Source organism: Lipotes vexillifer, unplaced genomic scaffold (assembly GCF_000442215.2).
Source record: "Lipotes vexillifer unplaced genomic scaffold, Lipotes_vexillifer_v1.1 scaffold740, whole genome shotgun sequence".
NCBI classification, from domain to species: domain Eukaryota; kingdom Metazoa; phylum Chordata; class Mammalia; order Artiodactyla; family Lipotidae; genus Lipotes; species Lipotes vexillifer.
Genome location: NW_006778610.1, coordinates 337101 through 358797, shown reverse-complemented (window position 1 = coordinate 358797; position 21697 = coordinate 337101). Strand labels below are relative to the sequence as shown.

The window sequence follows — 21697 nt, the reverse complement described above, 5'->3', positions numbered from 1 at the left end:
GGAAGAGCTTCTTTGGAAATACAGTGGCCATTTAACTCTCAGCTGTGAAAAGTAAAAAAAAAACTAGGCTGATTCTCCTGTGTTGACCTGCAGCCATACTGAGCCTGTCAAACCAAATAACACATTCAATCTCATATATTTTGAAGACTCAGACATCCAGAAATGTTTTAGAACCTCTTTCTCACTCTAATTAAAATCTTACTGCTCTGTCATTGGGAAAGAATGAGATCCGACATCCTGCAAACCATAAAAATATGTTTAAATTTTAGTGGGATTTCCTGTGTCTTTAAACCTTTCAAATGACATATATAAGATCTTGTGTAATAACACATTGACAAATATGTGGATTCCCTTTCCCATGAATATGATCTGATTTAGAGAATGTTAACTGACTATCACAGCTGACTGATGACAATTCTCTAAAATTAATTAGAGGTTAAAATTTTCAAAACCCAGTGTCTATGCTTTAAGCCACATTTTGCGTCTACTTCAGCCTAAAACAAGTGAGAAATTTGAAAGGTGCTGACCTGGCTTTCCAGTCTCATTACCCCTCAAATGAGAAACATTGCCAGCCTAACACTAGAATTGGATGAAGTTACCTTGGCAGCCCCAGAAGTTTTCTTGTCACTGTTAACAGAAGGTTTGTTTCTGTACAGGTTAAAGGATCAGATCTTAGGGGCAATTGACATACTTTTGAATTACCTACAAATATTGGCTGTCGAGATTATATAGCAGTGTAGGTTAGCTGTTAACCAACCATGTACAGCTGATGGATTTCGTGATCCAGGATAATGAGTATTAGTCTTTATTGCTTTGATCTTGTATATATAGACATGGGCAAAAAAGAAAGACAAAGACAAAGAAAAAGAGAAGAAGCTTCCTTTGAAAAAAAAAAAAAGTCCAAAACTTTAAACCTAGTAATAATTATGTTGAATTGTCTTTATCACCATAATACTTGCCATATACTCTAAGTGGTTTTATCCTATGGGCATTTCATGGGATTGTTTCCAGTTCACACACCATATCTACTTTTGCACACATTTATTACTCATATACCATTTTGGCCCACATTGCAACGAAATGTAGTAACAATCACAAATCTTGAACTTCCTTACAGTGAACAAAAAATCAGGAAGCTCTGTTCTCAGATGGGCAAAGGGACTCATGATTAGTTTATAAGAATTGATTTTCAGACCAGACAGTTCAGGATAGAAAGGTTATGAGCACAAATAAACAGAATAAATATAAACATTGATCACACAACCCAGAAAACAGACGCATCTAGATAATTGTGGTGATATATCAGCTTTGACTACCACAGACAGCGGCCCATCAGCTGCAGTCCTGGAAAGAATTGAATAATCATCTGTGATCTGCTGATGCCAATTCCCTGTTTCACCTTGGTGATCTCAGGGAATTTTCAGTAGAAGAAAAATATCCTACCTTAGCTTTGCTCTGGACCCAGCCTCTTTCATAATTTTTCTGTGCTACTCCTGAGTGTAAAGTCTAGCTTTTGAACAGTGTAGGTCATCTTAATGTTTTGATTTGTTTTCATCATTGCTTGCCATTTTAGTATCTGTCATTTTAAAGTCTGCTAAGAAATAGCTTTTCCATTTAGCAATCAGAAGTGTGGAAAAATAACATTCATGGTCCACTTTCCAGGGAGTCTTTTAGCAGTTACTTGTCAAATTTAAGTATTTTTTTCCTAATATTTCTGATGATGTTAATTCCTATGATTAAGACGAATTTAGTTTGTAGAATGTCACCACATATTAAAGTCTTACCAGCAATGTCTTCCAGTTTCTTCTAGGACATCCCTGGAAAGTTGTAATAACAGGAATAATTCAAAGCCAGATCACTTAACTTGAAATTTTGGGAAATTAGAAGTTATATATATATTTTCCATACGAACATGCAAATTATCCTGTGTGTGAAATCCTCTGTTCTGCATTATAGTTTATGTGTGTACTAATGCAAATATATGTGTGTACATGTCAGTAAATTCTCACTTACAACAACTTAAGTCAGCTTGGCATTTTACCTTAAGTCATGAATCGTTTTGTGTATAAAGGATATTTTGTGTATTTCTTTCCTGACATTTTATTTGCTCTCCTTAATCAGCGAAAAATTGATAGATAATTTTTATTATTTAATTATATTATATCATAGATAATTATTTATTATCTATAATAATATATAAGAGATACAATTATCTCATAGATAGATAACATTTAGAAACATGTTTCAAATCTGTATTCTTGTTACAAATTTGATAATAAATGTCCTATAGATGTAACTGCTTTGATGAGGCAACTTCTGGAACTGAATAGTAGACTCCTTGTTAACTTATAAAAGTGATGCTTGTCTTCCAGGAAGGCATATATCCAGTAAAGCTAAAATACATTCAATTGTTCAGTCACAGTATTCAAGAGTAGAGCTAGAACATGGCCTTGTCCGATGCTAATAATAGGCATTTTCTCTCTCAAGGAAGGCTTTGCTCTCTCCTCTCACTCTTAAGGTGATACTGTGATAAAATTCAGAAGGAACTTTTATTACTTACATCAGAGGCCAAAAGGTGCCTTTAAGATACCCTCAGAATAGGAACTTATACAACCTGACCAATGAAGTCCTGTTGGAGAGAGAGAAGCTAAACAAATGCACTGAGTTGCTTTGCTTGATTTCCCATGTTTGCTTTCTCTTTTTCTGTTCCTTTGGTTCCTGGTTTGGCTTTGCCTCTGGACTTTAGATTTTATCTCTTGGTATATCCTCATATGATCATTCATTTTTGGACCAAGCTTAGGTTTACATTCCTGTTACTGGCCCAGACTTAATTTCTCTCTAATGTCATTAATGCCATGAATGACTGATGTTAGAGTTTAGAACATATAATTTGACCTATAAATAATTCCTGACTATAGATTTTAAAACTGAGAGTAGATCAATAAAATCTTTGAAAATCTTAACATCTTGACTGCTTTTCTCAGTGTAAAAGTGGACAGTGTTTAGCCTAAAACCTGCATTTTTCTATGGGATATGGGATTGAAAGACTTGCACCTACAGTTAGTTACTAAGGAGAAAGACTGCTACTTTTGTCTGCTCTACCTTGCTTGACTTTTTGCAAAAGCTTCTTTTTAAGAAATGAGACACTTCTGTGTTCAGCTTAAATATGGTCTTGGACATTTTATCAGGGTCCCTGATCTGCGCCAGATTCCTTTGCTCCCTTGCAGTCTCTGATAAACCCCTTGGAGGCAATGGACTTCATATGCCCTTTGCTTTGTTTTTTTGGCTCCTGCTTTGATTCTGTCTGATTACCTGGTCTACGCAGTCTGCTTCTATCTCAAGCAGGTTAACACATAGGCTACCAGAAACTTAATACTAAGTTATCTTTGTTATGACTCAATTGAGATTCCTTTTCCTGATTGAAACATACATGTCTCTAGAGCAGTGTTTTCCAAACTATTCCATGAAACAGATCCATGGACTGTTAATTAGTCTTCTATGAGAAAAGGAGATTACTCTGGTCAAATGGCTTAAAAATCCTAAGTTCTTTGTGGGGACTCCCAAATAAATACTATAATATTAACTACTCTGAGAAATCTTACAGAAACGAAGACCTGGCAGATGCCTTGTATTTGTTTCCTAAATGCCAATGTCCACGAAACCTCTTTTCTTTGGAATACCTACTCATGTCTCAAGGATCACCAGTTTTCTGGAGAAGACATTTTTGGAAATTATATTCTTAGAACTTGAACCATAAGTTAATAACCTTCCCAATCCACATCTTCAACAATAAGCTTTTAACAGGTTAATTCTGATTTAAACAGCAGATCTCCTTACATTTGTATTATGTTAGATAAAAAATATATAATGTCAAAGGATTATCTATTTAAAACCAGGCAACTAATGGATCAAAAAGTACTTGACAAGAGGTTATTTTAGTTTTGTCAATAAAATGTAAAAATAGGTGTCTTAGAAATCAAGGACACAGTAATATGAATTAGTTCAGTTATTGCTATCTGTGTATTACCTATTAATTCACTCTTATTTTTTTCTTTCTGGTTTTGCTTTTAGTATGAAACTGATGCCAGGATATTCTGGCATATTTGAGAAAAGTAGAATATGTTTGGCCTTAATAATTTGAGGTTGAAACATAGGAAGGGCAAAGTTTAGACCTTCAACTTACTGCTTTCGGTAGAGACTGAGTGTCAATTCTAAAAGCTTTAAGACTCAGTAAGAGAATTCCATAGTGTGGATGCTTCACTAGTGGACAAGGTAATGTTTATGTTAAACAGTTAATGATTTAGGAAGGCTTAGACTTTTTTTTTTTGGAACAGAGTTAAAGTAAATGTTTTTCTTTTCCTTTTCTCATTATTTTGAAATGAAACAACAATTATGACATATATGATGACAGGCCACCCGTTATCTTTAGAGATGAATTGGTTTGATTCTCACCTTAGGGTAAACTCAATTAATGCCAGTTAAATCTTCCTTTTTTCATCTGGGTTACATGAAACCCAATGGTGATATCTCTTTCAATAAGCTTTTAAAATTTTATTTGCAATGTTTGATAACATTTTACATATAAATGAAAAGGAAAATAGGTGGCCTTGGGGATAACAGAATTTAGTTAAATAAGTAAAATCATTATTTTTTGGAGATTGGATAGATGGAAATAGTATCCTCCAAACAAGTGAATTAAATCACTGTTTTGATATAAAGTCAGATTTAACAAGAGTTTTTATATGAAAAGTTCTATAAGTAGTTCTTTATTGATTTAATAATAATAAGGGTACTCTCTTTTTAACCTACCAGCACCTACTGAAGCCTTTCTTTCCTTTAATACCCCAAACATGTTTGCTATTTAATATAGGGAAACCAGTTACCCAGAAAATCATGCCGTCATTTTTCTTCATTGGCCCTTTGGCATGGCGTTTGGAGAAGCTGATTTCTTCCATCATATGGACTAAAATTGCTGTTTGGAGAAGCAGAGTTTTCCTCAGTTAATTGTATTTCTCTGCCCTGCTCTGGTTGGCTGATCACTCTTGTTACTGAAAAGGAACAGTACTCTTGCCTCATTGTAGAAGTACCTCACAGTGCAGAAAACAAAGGCAACAAAACTGATATTCCAGCTGTAATAACAAATCCAGGTGTTCCACCGTGGAAGGAAGCGTGCTGGCCTGCTGCCCTCTTTCACACTTAGATTCCTTTCAGGCCAAATGCAAGTGTAATGCTGAGGTGAACGGGGCTGCTGAGGCTGCTTGGGGTGACGCAGTCTCTCTTTTGTCTGCCTGTCCCCAGGTTGCTTTGAGCCAAATCCATAGGTGAGTGAATCGCCTGTCCCAGACAGCAGCTACCCAAAGCTCTGCAGCAGAGTTAGTGCTCTTTAATGTGCTGCTTGGGAAGGATGGAAGAAAAAGGGCCCCTTGTTTCTGAACGAGAACTTGAAATGCCATTCATTTAACAAATTATTAAGTACATACTGTGCAACCGGTCCCGTGACCCTTAAGCTTTTAAAACTTAGCGGGAAGGGAGACATGCTAAGAATGGGGAGGGGGAATCTTTGTTCTTCTAGTATATTTTTGGATGTGAGATTACTGTCCTTTGCCAGCCTAGGTAATTAAGGACAAAAACCCATTCTCACCTCTACCTTGCTTTTTTCAGTCAGGTAAAAGTCATTTTTCTCTCTCTTCTTCAAATAGCTCTCATTGGGATTTGGCCTAGTTTCGTTGGTAGCATTTTTAGATTTGCAGTGAGAAGAGCTGATGTGGGTGATTTGGCCTTTTTCTCCTGACTGATTTTTCTTATGTTATAAAGCTAGGACACACGCACAGAGAGTAATGGCTCTGCTCATTTTAAACAATCCCTTGTTACATATGGATTTAGTTAGGTGAAGATCCAAATCATGAGAGCTCTGCATCCCAGCTGTCTAATATCTCATAGAATCAGAGTGGCCTCCGTGAGATAGAAACAGGACCCACAGCTGCTGTAATAATGGGCTATCAGTATGTTAGCTTCCTCTCTACCTCATTTTATACTCCTCCCCATGCCTGCTATATTTGCTTAGGTATTCTCTAATTCTGTCTCCTTTAGCCACTTATGTGCTCATGTGTGAAAAGCATCATTTAATTCACATTGCATTTATTTCAGCAAGTTGTTATGTTAGTCACCCAAGTAAAATTCCAATTTAACAAACTCTCTGGCATTTCCAGAATACTTTATTGTGACATATTAAGTGATAATGAACATACTACTTGGGTCTAATTGAGCCTGGCGATGAACAAAGTAAATGTCCTGCCTTTCTTTGTTCATCAATAAGCAAATGTAAGAGTCTCTCCAACCTAGTTAGAGCCCCTGCTAGCACATACAGTAACTTTGTGAGAACCGCAAAGGGCGCTCCTTCTGGGCAGACAGATTGCAAAAGGTATCCACCCTGGGCAGAGCAAGCAGAAAAAGGGTGCCCCTTCCTCCAGGGAGGCTTTGGTACCTTTGGCTGGTTGAATGGGATACTGGCCCCTGTACACTCTCAGCCCTGCCCAAGTGTAGGCCATGACCTGCATGACTATCAAGGTAGCCCTGTGCCTAGGACAGGAAAGCAGGAAACAGCATTCCATTCTGCCTCTTTCCCATCCCCCTCTTCAAACCCTGGAGGTCTTCTTGTTTTGTTGTTTGCTTTGATGGGAGTTAATCCATTTTGATGGTAGAGATAGATGGGAGAGTCAGAGAATTACTATTTGATTTTAGGGTAGACAAAGAAAAATAACCTCAGTGACATTTCAATGCAACTTTCTCTTTCCAACATGCAATGTTGATAAGTACCTCACAGCCTTTTTCATTCAAGAGAAAACCCGTTTCCTGGCTGGTAAACCAAAGAATCATTTGGAAAAGTTTGTTCATTTTAAAGAACTGATTGTAACTTTATTATCAAATGACTGCTTCTACGGCCTATGGGAATATATGTATATAAAATGAAACTTTTCTGGCGTGTGTTCTTTTTATTGTGTTATTTCTTATCACTAATAATAACAAAATGAGGTAACATTGAGTTTTCTGCTTTAAAATATAGAAGCTGCTACCTTGCCATGAAAAAAAGAATTACGTGCTTTTCCCCATCTCCCATAAACAGAAAGGGACTAAATAGTAAAATTTAGACCCTTTTTCCTCTTCTGATTGCAGGTGATGTTTTCCACATCACTGCTCCCAATAAATTCACCTTTGAGGAAGCTGGAGAAGGGTGTGAAAACCGAGATGCCCGCCTGGCGACAGTGGGGGAGCTCCAAGCGGCGTGGAGGAGTGGCTTCGACCAGTGTGATTACGGGTGGCTGTCGGACGCCAGCGTTCGCCACCCTGTGACTGTGGCCAGGGCCCAGTGTGGAGGTGGTTTACTTGGGGTGAGAACCCTGTATCGTTTTGAGAACCAGACAGGCTTCCCTCTCCCTGATAGCAGATTTGATGCCTACTGCTTTAAACGTAAGTGTTTGGTACCTTTTTAAACATTACAGATTTTTAAAAAAATACTTCGAAGCCGTGCAATTGATGTTCAACTAGCCATCGGAATGATTCCATGTGTTGCAGTGTGTGCACGGAATGGAAACAGTTCAGTGACTTTCAAAACCAAGGAAATGCAACAGCAGTGATACGGTTAAAACAAGAAGTTTGACAAATGGTGTTTTTAGAGAGAATGAGGAAATGTCAGGTGAAGGCCTTAACTGTGATGCATTGCACTTAGAACCATAGAACATGTTTCTGCGTACTTATTTTACATTAATTGCAGTCCTTGAATGCAATTCGATTGTTGATGCTATAATGCTGGGACCAACTGTGGCTGAGTTGAATCCTTGAATTCTGTTTATTTTGTCTTTGTTTGCTGTCACCCTTTCTTTTAAATGGCGGAGGATTTAAATTTCAGTCATTGCAGGTGAGTACTTGGAGCTGACGTGGATAATACCTAAAAATGAACCATGCTATAAATAAAAATCTTATTTTATCTCATTTTATTTCAAATAATGGAAATATGTGCCTTCTAATGCTTAATTCTCTAGTATCACATTGACATACAGCATGTGTTTTTTGCAAGCTCTAACATAAATAGGCTATCTTCAGTCAGGTTTACTACTTAAAATGGATTTTAAGTAACATTTCTCAGCATTCATGATATAATTATTTTAATTCTTTAGATGTCCTTAAATTATTTTAGCAGTAGTAGTCACATGCTATAGTACTTGTAGAATGCTTAATTAAACAAGCAAGTAATCCAGAGCCTCACTGTGATATTTAGTAGGATCTATATTGTGCCAGCAAAATGAATATCTCCTAAATTTTTGGTGACCTTGAGTGTGTTCAAGATAGAGCCACATTATATTGAAATACAGTGAGAACTTTTTACTAAGTTTCCAATATATATTGTTATAGCGATACGTACAGTCATCCCTTGGTATCCACGGGAGATTGGTTCCAGGACCTGGGGAATACCAAAATCCGCAGGTGCTCAAGTCCCTTATATAAAGTAATAATTGCATATAACCTATACACACCCTCCTGTATACTTTAAATCATCTCTAGATTACTTATAATACCTATACTATGTAATAGTATATAATACCAACTATGTAAATAGTTGCTGGCACACAACAATTTCAAGTCTTGCTTTTGGGAACTTTCTGGAGTTTTTGGAACTTTTAATTTTTTTTAATCAGAAGTTGGTTGAATCCTCGGATGTGGAACCCATGGATATGGAGGGTCAACTGTAACTGAAATGAGTAGAAAATACACTAGCTTATTTTGTAATTGGTTTCTGAAGTGAAATATACAGACATTCTTCATCAACCAAGAAGACACAGAACTGGGATGTCTTGAATAGTCAGGAGAATAGATGTTAGTGCAGCAGAAAGGTATGGTTTCACATACTGCTATTTCCCAGCTAAGATACTTCTGTTTGGATCTCTTCCTGTAAACTCAACTTTCTGAGTGTTAAAGCCACGTGTTGTGTATCAGTGTGATACAAGCTGGCCATGAAAAGCCATTGAAAATATTAGTTTTTGTTCCTAGGCCCCGAAACTACAGAAAAAGTCTTAATCATTTTTAGGAAAACAAACAAACATCAACAATAGTAACAAAACCTTATCCCTAGAAGTAGAGAGATATCATTCCTTTAAGCCATATACCCATAATGGGTTATGGGTATATTTTCAAGTAGTTCAAGCTTTAAAATCAGTTTTACACTAAGTGACTGATATGATTAAGGAAGAAAATCAAATCTGTGTGTGTGTGTTGGAGAGGGGTTGGGGACAGGTGGGTTAGAGAGGTTAAATTAAGGAAGGAGTTGAATTATCCAGCATGACCACCTTGTTTGATTTTATTTTCTTGTGCTTTATAAACGTGGCACTAGAGAACTTTTAAACATTTTTGTTCTCCTTGAGAATAAATTTAAACCAAAGCCTGTCTGTAGCCGCAAAGAATTCATCCTGATGTGTTTTAAATTATTTATTTAAATAAGGAATTCACATGAATGTACAAAATAACAATGTAGTTAGATTCAAATAAAATAACCATCTAGTAAAAATCTATATAAAATATGAATAAAATTTGAAAGTTTAGGTCCATTTTTTTTCTCCCTAATTCATTTGAATCTATATAACTTAGAACTATATAACTGGCAAATATAATGGATTCAAATTTTCGTTTTTCTCCCCACCTAAGCTAAAGGCTAGATTCTTATTTAGTTCTTCTGTAAGACTCTACCATACTCAAAATTTATTCAGCATATAAAAGTTTATGAAAGTTTAGTCATACATAAAAGCCTTCCTTAAACCACACACAATGCCAACAGCCTCCCCAAATTTCTAATTCATTTTTCAGAGATTCTTTTAAAATATACATTTTTTTACTTTGAAAAATATTCTCAAAATGACTTGCCTGCTGTCCAGTTTCCCACATAGTTGAGTAGTGACTAGATTTATGGAGTTAAAGTTGGTAAGAGTTATGGCCTTAAGGACAATTCCAAAAGTGATTTCAGAGATGTACAGCTGGCTGGTTAAGTAGAAGAATTTAGAAATATAAGGATATTTTTCTTGTTTGCTTTTACCAAAAGTAGAAAGTGTTTTTAAGGCCACTTCATGGTGAATAAACAATACCAAATCTCACTTTGCTATAATTCCCTTTTCCTTTTAAAATCACTGAATAGAACATTAACAATGGCTGATGATAAATAGAATCTGTTCTTGTCAAATAGATTTGAAAAACAAGTAAATTAATGTCCTTATGAAATAAAGTTTTCCTGTACATTTCCCCTTGATGGTTAAATTGTGCACTTTTCGTTTTTCTTTGACCTCAGAGTTAAGCAAGTTCTATGAAATAGAGTTATGCAGGGCTTTGAAGGATCATCCACACTCCCCAATTTAAGCGAATCAAAACTATTGACGACTCATAATAACCTCTCATTTAATATTATTAAAGATCTCCAGGAGAGGGAGATAGGGAATGTTTCCTAGAAAACCCATTCCAATATCCTATTACTATCGCTCTCAGTTTTTCCAATTATCTAAATCCTTTGCATTAGAATTTGAGTTCATCTTTCCTTCTTAAGTTGGAGACCAAAATCTAAATTACAGCATTTCTACTATTGAAAACAACTGTTCGGTTGTCCCTCAGTGTCTCCCTCAGTTGAAACAATTTCCTTGTTCTGAAATTTTAATTTCGAGGCCTCTAATCACCTATGCCATCTTGCTTTGAACCCTCATTGTTCTTCACATCCTTCTGTTGGATTAAACTTGGAGCTAGAGATAGTGGTCTAGAGAAGGCTAAATAAGTACCCACCACTTCCTATGCTATCTTTCTTATATATTTGTCCACTTTTACAATTGACCTGCCCTTCTAACCTATGGTCAGTATATTATATTTTTTGTGCCCTAGATCATAATCTGACCATAGTGTCAAAACTTATCCTTCCCAAACTGGTATGTTTTAAATGTCTCTGTTTATTGAATTTGAATTGGTTAGCATTCAATCACTCGTAAAACTTTAAAAATTAATTTGAATTCTAATCTCATTGTTCCAAACTTTACTCTTTCCGCAACCATGAGCCCGGAATCAACTTATTGAATATCCAGTGATTTCCCTATAATGTAGGCAGTATGGGTATAAGTTAAATCGACCATCGTGCTGCTAATAGGGTTTTTATCTTTTATTAGGAAAATCTGCCTCATGTCTCACAACAGAAGCACTGGAGAAGATAGTCCATAGGATATAAAATACCATAAAGTACAGTGATGTGAAACATCTGTGTGGCAGACAGCTGCAAATGTTGGAAGGGAGCTTTTGTGGGAAAAGAATCCTGCTGCTTTCTGTTGGCTTCCTCGATAATGAAGTTGAAGGGACACTGGTAGTTTTCCAGGGCAAAAATTTCTCCATGTGAATCCTCCTTCTGGAGAGACACTTTTAGAATAATCTGGAGTTGTGCTTTCACCTTTGTAATAGTCATCATTAATACACTGGCATTTATTCTGAAGATATTTCTTTGTAGATATTTGTGTTTTTTAAAATTAGTTCCTTTGTTTTGGAATGGTTGAAGCAAATGGTGCAGATGCTCAGATATACTGAGTTGTGATGGAAATCAGCTGTTAAGCTGATGAAAAAGCAACCCAACCCCAAAAGGAAGTCTGAGGTTTTCCATTCCAAATAGTAGAATTAATCAACTTAATTATAAGCAGACTTTTAAACAGGGCTCTCAAATTATTGAAAACGCTTGTTTTTGAAAACAAAGTCACATAGATCCTAGCTTTGTAAAGGAGATTCTCTGAGACATACTACTGTCATATTACTGTGTTCCGGGCGTAGAGGAAGGCAACACCAAACAGTTCAGTAATAATTGATAATGACAGTTACGTAGTTACGTAGTCCTTCATTTTTAAAATGCTATAAAAGTATTTTCATAGCACTGTGGAAAGTTGTTAACATAGAACTTGGGTTGGAGCATAGGAAGACCTGATTCACAGCCCCTCTTTTGGCCCTATTGCAGTTATCACCTCCTTTTAAGTGAATTTCATCAGCTATGGAACTACTCATAGGGAAAAAGCAAAATTAGCTTTTTTGTTGTTGTTAATAATAATATGATTAAATTTTCTCTAATGTGCAGTGTGCTAAGTGTTTATATTATGTTTCCATGGGAACTTTCTCTGTATGTACATTTTACTGTTTCCCCAAAGAATGCAGTTATAAAACAAACATGATATTTGGCAGTTAAATGAGGTAACAGTTATGGAATTTCAGAGGATAGAGAATTGAATGAAAAGAAAAATAGTCAACCTCACTTTGGTTCCTTAAGTTGTTCATGTCAATCAAAATAACAAAAGCTTCTTCCAGGAAATGAATGCAGAAAAAGCTTTCTTAAAAAAAGGAAAAAAAAAAGTTATTTAACATGTTTTTGAAGAGTGCGATTCTTTTTTGTTCTGTTGTTTAGTTTTGTTTTAATACAAAGGGATAAAAAGTGGCAGACTAAAGAATTTTTAACTACATCATAATGAAATGGCCACCAAGTTTTTGTTATAAAATTGATGAATCTGGGCTTTAAAATGAGCCTAATAACAGCTCATACCAGACAAAAAATGAGGAATCTGTTACAGCTCAAGTCTGATTTACAACAAAATCACATCATTAAATTTTTAAAATAGACTTTATTTATGAGAGCAGTTTTAGGTTCACAGTAAAATTGAGTGGAAGATGCAGAGATTTCCCATATATTCCCTGCCCCCATTCATGCACAGCCACCCCCATTATCAACATCCCCCATCAGAGTGGTATGTTTGTTACAACTGAGGAACCCACATGGACACAACATAATCAATCGAAGTCCATAGTTTACACTAGGGTTCACTCTTTGTGTTGTACGTTCTGAGTTTGGACAAATATATAATGACATGTATTTGCCATTCTAGTATCATACAGAGCAGTTTCAGTGCCCTAATATCATTAAGTTTTGATGGAGTAGCTGGAGCTCAAAAGTATCCAGTTTTGTTTTCCAAGGACTCTGGTTTGGGGATTATTAAGAGTAAGCCACAAGATATTACAGATACTACAGATATTACAACTTTTATCAGGGGAACAGACATTACCCATACAACTAGTTTTAAATCATACAGGATGTAGCAAAACAATGACTACAGATTTCCTCAGATCAGTTCCTTCTGAGTCTAGTGGCAATCAGTTTTTGATTTTTGAAAATCTGAATTTAAAAAAAAGAATAACAAAATCTTTATGTGCTAAGCTGCTGCATTTTCTTTATGTTGAGATGGAATCTTATCTACAACACTGTCACTTTTATACACAACTTAAATTTCTTTAAACAGGCCAGACCATTCTCTGTAAATCTGGAGGCATTATAATGTAGCATTTTATGATGACATGTTACTTTTTATTGCCTGAGCCCATTCTTTCTGATGCTCAGGGTTGTTTCCAGTGATTTGTAATTACAGAGCTAAAATATATCATGTGGGTACTTTACTTCCTGTTCTATGTTTACATTTCCTGCTAAAAGTAAGGCTGGAACCAAGACCCTTAAGAGTTACAAACATAATGGGTAGAACATAGAACAAGATATAGAACTACGACAAATGCCAAGCAGCCTTGGCCAGAGGCATTTTATTATTTATTATAAACAAGGCTACTCTGCAGATTTGAAAGGAATATGAAGACAAATGTCCAACACTGGGGATCAAGTGAATAGTGGTGTTAATATCCTGTTTTTATGAAAGCCTCCACATTATGGACAATGTAATCATTGATATGTAACTCGGGTACATTTGATGTGGCTTTTTTGTTGTTTTGCAATCTGAGGCACTCCCTCTCCCCAGAGACATTATGTAGCTAGAGACAGAAGCCTCCAGAATAGTAGCACTAAGTTCTCCTACTGGACTTCAAGTTGGTGCTGTAGTTTCTGATAAATAACATACCTACTGTTTCCAAACTCTGCATTTATTTATTTATTTATGTTTAACTTCTCCTTATCTTAAAACTACATAGTATTCACTTCCCTTAGCCAAGAACAGTCATTCATACCTATGGGTAAAACCAGTGTTAAACCTTTCAATATAAAACAAGTGATCAATTTGTGATGATTAAATGTTCAATTGTCTGTCTTCGGATTAATTTAAGTATAGTTTTTAGACTCCTCTCCATCAGAAAACAATTTGGGGTTGCCCCAAAGTACACAACAGCACTTAACAAACACACTGGACGTACAACTTTTTATTAGTGGCTTTTCTAATCAACTCTTTGAAATTATTTTTCTAGCTAAACAGAATATATCAGAGGCTACAACCATCGAACTGAATATGCTTGCAGAAACTGCCTCACCCACTTTATCGGAAGAACTACAAATGGGACCCGACAGAACTACACCAATCGTCCCTTTAATCACTGAATTACCTGTCATTACAACAAAGTTCCCTCCTGTGGGAAATATAGCCAATTTTGAACAGAAAGCCACAGTTCAGCCTCTAACTATCACACACAGAATAGCCACGGAATCACCCGCGCCTGATGGGAGTACTAAGAAGCCTTGGGATATGGACTATTACTCACCTTCTGCTTCAGGACCTCTTGGAAAGCCAGACATATCTGAAATTAAGGAGGAAGTGCCCCAAAGTACAACTGTCATCTTCCATGCTACTGATTCATGGGATGGTGTCAAGGAAGATATACAAATACGAGAATCAGTTACACAAATTGAACAAATAGAAGTGGGTCCCTTGGTAACATCAATGGAAATCTCAAAGCACATTCCTTCCAAAGAATTCAATGTACCTGAAACGCCATTTGTATCTACAACAATGACCCTGGAATCCAAAACTAAAAAGAAAGCAGTAAGCACAGTCTCTGAATCAGTAACCACAAGCCACTATGGGTTCACCTTGGGAGAAGATGATGGTGGAGACAGAACATCTACAGTTAGATCTGGTCAGAGTACCTCAGTCTTTAGCCAAATACCTGAGGTCATTACAGTATCAAAGACTTCAGAAGACACCACCCGCACTCAACTAGAGGAGGTGGAGTCAGTTTCAGCATCGACGATTTTTTCACCTGTAACTATGCCCGACAGTGATGGGTCATCCATGGACCACTGGAAAGAGAAACAAACTAATGGTAGGATAACTGAAGATTTTCTTGACCAGTATATGTCCACCACACCTTTCCCATCACAGCATCATACTGAAGTAGAATTGTTTCCTTATTCTGGTGATAAAAGACTAGTTGAGGGAACATCCACTGTTATTTATCCCGCTCCACAAACAGGAAGAGAAAGAACAGAAACACTAAGACCAGAGATGAGAACCGTTACTTATACAGATGTTGAAATACAGGAAAAGATCACTGAAGATTCATTTATAGGAAAAATAGAGGAAGAAAGCTTCTCTGGAATGAAGTTCCCTACAGCTTCTTCAGAGCAAATTCATCATACAGAGTATTCAGTGGGAATGACCAAATCTTTTGATTCCCCAGCCCTGACAACAACAAAGCTAAGTGTGGCACCGGCAGAGGCAACAGATGTGGAGAAAGACTTTACGACAACTCCAAATGGATTAGAAGCAGGTGGCTATCAAGATACCACAAAGTATGATGAGGGTATTACAACAGTGCATTTGACCCAAAGCACTTTAAATGTGGAGGTGGTTACTGTATCAAAATGGTCATTGGATGAAGATAATACAGCATCAAAGCCTTTAGGGTCCACAGAACATGCAGGCTCTCCAAAATTGCCCCCTGCCTTACTCACCACTATCGGAGTGAGTGGAAAGGATAAAGAAATCCCAGGTTTTGCTGAAGATGGAAGAGATGAGTTCACTCGTATCCCAGATAGTACTCAAAAGCCATTAGAGGAGTTTACTGAGGAAGACACAACAGACCATAAAAAATTCACAGTCAGATTTTGGCCAACTACATCAACTGGCATCACAGAAAAGTCAACTTTGAGAGATTCTATGACTGAAGAAAGAGTTTCTCCTATCACAAGCACGGAAGGCCGAGTTGTTCATGCAACCATAGAGGGAAGTGCTTTGGATGAAGGAGAAGATATGGATGTCTCTAAGCCTGTATCTACTGTCCCCCAATTTACACACACTTCAGATGTGGAAGGATCAGCATTTTTTAATTATAGTAGCACCCAGGAGCCTACTACTTATGTAGACACTTCCCATACCATTCCTTTTTTTGTAATTCCCAAGACAGAATGGGGAGTGTTGTTACCTTCCATTGCATCAGAAGGTGAAGTTCTAGGTGAACCCTCTCAAGACATACATGTCACTGATCAGACTCACTTTGAGGCTACTATTTATCCTGAAACTATAAGAACAACAACAGAAATTACACAGGAAACAACTCAGGAAGAGTTTCCATGGAAAGAAGAGACTCCAGAGAAACCAGTTCCTCCTCCCAGTTCTACAGCTGACACAGCCAAGGAGACAACAACACCCTTGGATGAACAAGAGAGTGATGGGTCAGCATATACAGGCTTTGAAGACAGATTGGTGATAGGTTCTGAGGGAGTCCCAGTTTTAGAAACAACTCCAACTAGAAAAATTGAGCAGAGTATGTCTTATCCACCTGGTGCTGTCACTGAGCCCAAAGCAAAAACAGATGGTGTGGTAACACTAGTACCAAGCATGGGGCCAAAGGTATCTTTAAGCCCAGGGCCTGAACAAAAATATGAAACAGAAGGTACCAGTCCAAGGGGATTTGTATCACCTTTTAGCACAAGTGTTACCCAGCTTATAGAAGAAACCACTACTGAGAAAAGAGATAAAACATCCCTAGATTATACAGATTTAGGCTCAGGATTATTTGAAAAGCCCAAGGCCACAAAACTCCCAGAATTTTCAACAGTTAAAGCCACGGTTCCAAGTGATATCACTACTGCTTTCAGTTCAGTAGACAGACTTCACACATCTTCAGCATCCACTGAGAAGCCGCCTCTCATTGACAGAGAACCTGATGAAGATACAACCAGTGACATGGTAATCATTGGAGAATCAACATCTCGTGTTCCTCCCACTACCCTTGAGGATATTGTAGCCAAGGAAACAGAAACAGATATTGATAGAGAATATTTCACAACTTCAAGTACTCCTTCTGCCACACAGCCAACAAGACCACCCACTGTGGAAGGCAAAGAAGCCTTCAGACCACAGGCACTTTCCACTCCAGAACCCTCAGCAGGGACAAAATTCCACCCTGACATAAATGTTTATATTATAGAGGTCAGAGAAAACAAGACAGGTAAGTCTTTTCTTTCTAGACATACCAGTCAAGGCAACCAGCATTTTATCTTGAAAATTACTTTTGGAAAAAAAATATCAACATGCCAAATGCTGCCAGTAGAAGATAACTGGAGTGTGAAAAAATTCTGTTTTAGCTTCATGTATTTGTTCAAGAATTGGAAGAATATGTTAAACAATTTGGAAGAATGTTAGATATTATTTTATTTTAAAAGTCATAAGAAGCCCTGCTTTGTCATCTAATATAACCAAATCATCACTGTTACATCACTTCAGAACATGCAGAACAAAATGTTTTAATTTCAGTGTCTTTCCATGTGTTACTACTCAAGTGTAGTACTAGACTGTGTTAATATTCCATTGGTCTTTAACTATTAACCTTCAGTACTTACACTGTGGACAGCTAAAACTGTATTGCATATGCCTAGGGCTGATAAAAAGACATCTAAATGTTTGTTTTGGGTTTTCTCTTCCATGATTTGCAGGTTTATTATACAACTTTTGGGGTGGGTAATGTGGGTCTGTAGTTTAAATGTTATTTTAAAGAAAGTTCAGCATATTTTCAAGCTGTAGTCCTTGGGTATTTTAATGAGGCTTTACATATTTAGAACAAAATCTAGCTCAGTTCTAGGAAATGCTGTCATCTATTGTGACAAATATAATTTCAGAAAGTGGATATGTCAGCATTACCTCTGTTCCCTAAAAACCAGGCTGTAATTTTATTTATTTTATGATTTAGTTATTTTATCTCTAGGAATATTCACAGTGCCTTCTATTCTGTTCAAATATTTTATATATCTCTCTGGCAAAATTCTTAAAAGCTGTTTCTTTACATTGATTAATACTTGCAATTTTTATCATCAAACATAACTGATTCCTTCCTAAAGGTCAGTCAACTGTATCTTCTAAATTCAGTAAGCTGAATTGTGAATACATAGTGTATGCAATTCAATAGATCTATTCAGGTTTGTTTGTCTTTTTTTAATTTAGAAGTTAAGATCATTGATTTTAGTTAAGTTGCTGTGTTTTAGTTTTAATATGTGGATTAAAGGAATAAATACTCATTTTTCCTTGACCTGGCTCTGAGAAGTCAGGCTAGAAGAATGATCTTGAGCAGGTTTTCTCTCTTAATGTTGGGCTATACCCCTCAAGATGTCATTTTTCTTAAGAGGGTTACTACCCTCATTAGCCTGCTCAGGGGTGCACCTGTTGGGAGCACAGGTGGCTCTAATTTCAAGTCAGCTGGATTCCAGTGCTGTTAGATGGTAACTTGGCTTCTATCACCCAGAACTTTCTCAGTGTAGAAGTTCATGTGGGGCAGTGAACAGTAGAGAAGAGAATACACTCCCAGAATATTGACGTTAGTCCCCGCTTCCCAATACCGTTAAACCAGGCCAGGATTGGAGAATTACCTTCCTGCTAATAATGCTGTTTCTTGGAAACCATAAGATATTTCTTCTCTTTTACATTCCTCTTCCGCCTCTTGAAGCTGGAGTTGGAGAGAGGAGGCGAGCTGCCAAGTAGTGGGAATGAGGATTCCTGTTAGTAGGGTTGGAAAAGTGACAAGAAGATATTACTGTGAAAAAGAAAGAATTGAAGAGAAGCATAGGGATTACTATGAATGCTTAATTTGAGAATTAAAAAAATAATACTTAAATAACTAACTATACAGAAGTTTTTCCCAATTTAGATTACTCTCTTGTTAGTGTAGATACTACATTGAATCAAATGATATAGAAAATAGTAAAAAAAATGTTCTGCATTTAAAAACTCTTCTAAATGGGAAACTGCATTCAGGTGAGGGTGATCAAATTACAAGATGGAAAAAGTGAAAGTCAGTCTCCGTGGAAGAATTGGCAATCGTCAGGGAAAAACAATCTAAGTTTATAAATGCTTACTTGAAATGGAGGGTCTGAGTAACCTAACTCAGAAACCATTTATACAAAGCGTGTATTTTTATCTGAATTGTTAGCTTAATTCAGCTGGGTCTGGGAAACACAACGAGGTGTTTCCTCCTCTTTCTTCCACTTTTAAAACATGTAACCATGATTTCCCTTCAAACTAATTTTCATTCAGCGTTTATAACAATGGGTCAGAAAACTCTGTGGAAAGGGAATACTGGGTTATCTCCTTCGGCACGGGGTTCCAGTGAGTGGCACGGGGTCTGGGGGTGAGAATAGGACATGTCTCTATCTAGTTCCCTCCCTCCATCTCTTTTTCTTTCCCACCACCCCAGCCCCCTCATCTATCTGGCTTTTCCGTGTCCTTTATACATGCCATTCTCCTTAAGAATAAAAACACTGTTTATTGTCTTGATAAGACAATGAGGTTGACTCAGATCCAACTGCTTTACTTATACTCATTTGTTTCCTATGAAAAATTTAATTTTTCAAGGATTTTTCATTTTGACAAGGGCAAACCCTAAAGCAGATGTTAAATTAATGAGTTTTAAGGCAGGTGTACATTAATAAGGAAAAATACATATGTGCCTGGAAAACCAACCTTTTTATGTATTAAGGCACATTTTTCCAAACTGGAAAATCCTTGGTACATGTACAAATTTATATAAATCTATTCATAAACATAAAATTGAACTCTACACATACTGTATATTCAAGTAAGCAAAAATACCACGCATGCTACACTAAACCAAGGCATTCATAATTTTTTTGCTGCACTCAGCCACTCATATAAATCTTGATTTTTTAGAAAAAAGTTTTACTATTATGAAACAAAACATGCTATGCAGGACATGTTTATGTTATAATTGTTCCAGTGGATCTTAATAGCAACTTAGGGTGCTATTGCTAGAGAGCAACTGTAGTTAGCAGTTAAACAAAATCTGAAGGAACTTTTCAGCTCATAAAACTTTTATGAGCTGAAAAATGCTATAGGGTGGGTTTAACAGTGGTTCAGGGGATACTGGAAATATGACTCCTGTCTATTTCAGGAGTAATTTGCACACCTGCATTTGAAAAATTATTGAAAGGTTTTCTTTGTGAACATATACGAAGTCTATAGAGTTTAAAGGCATAGGAAGAGTTTTATCAATTCTGGACCTTTTTTCCTTTTTTTAAAGAATGTTCCTCAAAATCATCTGAAATGTCACAAGTTAGTGTAACAGGATTCTGAATGTTTTTAAAAACTGATATACTGTACCTTTAACTCAGAGAATAATGTGGAAGTGTACAGATATTAAATTTAACATTATTATGCAAGTGTTCATGGTTATAACCTTAAAATAGGTGGCTTATTAGTTTTTTTAAAGAAGTTTTAAACAAGTGTATACTACATACTATTTGTCAGGCCTGCTTGTTATTATTTTCTTGCCAGGTGTTCCTTTCTGCTAGTTTTATAATGTATATCTATCCAAATCTAAGTGTAAGACAGGTATTAAGCCAATATTAAACTAAAATGGTATATATATATATAAAATATTGATAAAATTATTAATGAAATGGCATTAAAGATTAATGAGATTTTGAGAAGAATAATTTTGGCCTCTAAATTAGAGTTCATTTTACTCTGTTTCCTTATTGAGAATTATGGTACTTTATTGCTGACATCATTCAGAAATAATTCCCATATGATTAATCCCATCTGCATTTTTGTTTGTACATTTGAGAAATGTATATAGAGATAAAGATTTATTTTCTGAATATGATGCTGTTGAGGAGAGGGTAAAGAATAAGGGACATTAGTTCTGAGAACGGGATATCTGGGTAAATGCCAATACTTATACCATTGATTGTACGGTCATCATTTTTTAAAAGGTAATATTAGCCCAAGATAGCCTCATATAATTTTTTAAAATCACATTTTTCATTTTTATAGAATTTATTATGTAGGAAAATTATTTTCAGAGTTTTAATTATAGGATCAGATTCCTTTCTTCAAATAAAATGTTATTCAGGGCCTCTATATTTTGAGTAGATAAAAAGAGTGGCTGTTCTGGTTAGTGTTTGAGACGGGTATCAGGAGGCCCACTTTCTTGGGACCTCTCCCTCACTCCCAGTGACAGTTTCTAAAGTAACATGTACCTCAGAACACAGCTAGAAAGAGAATGATAACATGTAGGTAATTCAAAATAAGCAGCAACATTTAATTCCTGAATGAATTGATTTTTTTAAGTAAAAACATTTTCTAAATTGGCCTAATTATCTATCTACCTATCACTATAATGATACACATTTATTAACTTTTACCTTTGAATAACTCTGTATGATCCCGTATAAAACAAATTAAGCAAATCTAGCTTCAATCTTATTGATAACTATGTGTAATCAAAATCATGGATAATTACATGTCAGAGTATGTACAGAGCAAAGTCATCAAGCACACACTTAGAACTTGATACTTTCAGACCACTTTTTACATATTTTATCATGTTTAAACCTCAGAGATAATTTGTGAGGCAAGTAGGGAAAGTATCG

General features: G+C 36.2%; 1 protein-coding gene across 4 annotated transcripts in view; it reads left to right on the top strand.

The window, feature by feature from the left end:
* VCAN (versican) overlaps window positions 1-21697 on the top strand; it is a 114988-nt gene that overhangs the window by 34669 nt on the left and 58622 nt on the right. For 2 of the 4 annotated variants that reach the window (XM_007451705.1, XM_007451703.1), the window contains exons 6-7: window positions 7174-7467; window positions 14284-17265. In XM_007451705.1, the coding sequence (XP_007451767.1) occupies window positions 7174-7467; window positions 14284-17265 (3276 nt within the window). The remainder of the gene's footprint in view (window positions 1-7173; window positions 7468-14283; window positions 17266-21697) is intronic. The other 2 variants (XM_007451706.1, XM_007451704.1) reach the window with 1 other exon arrangement.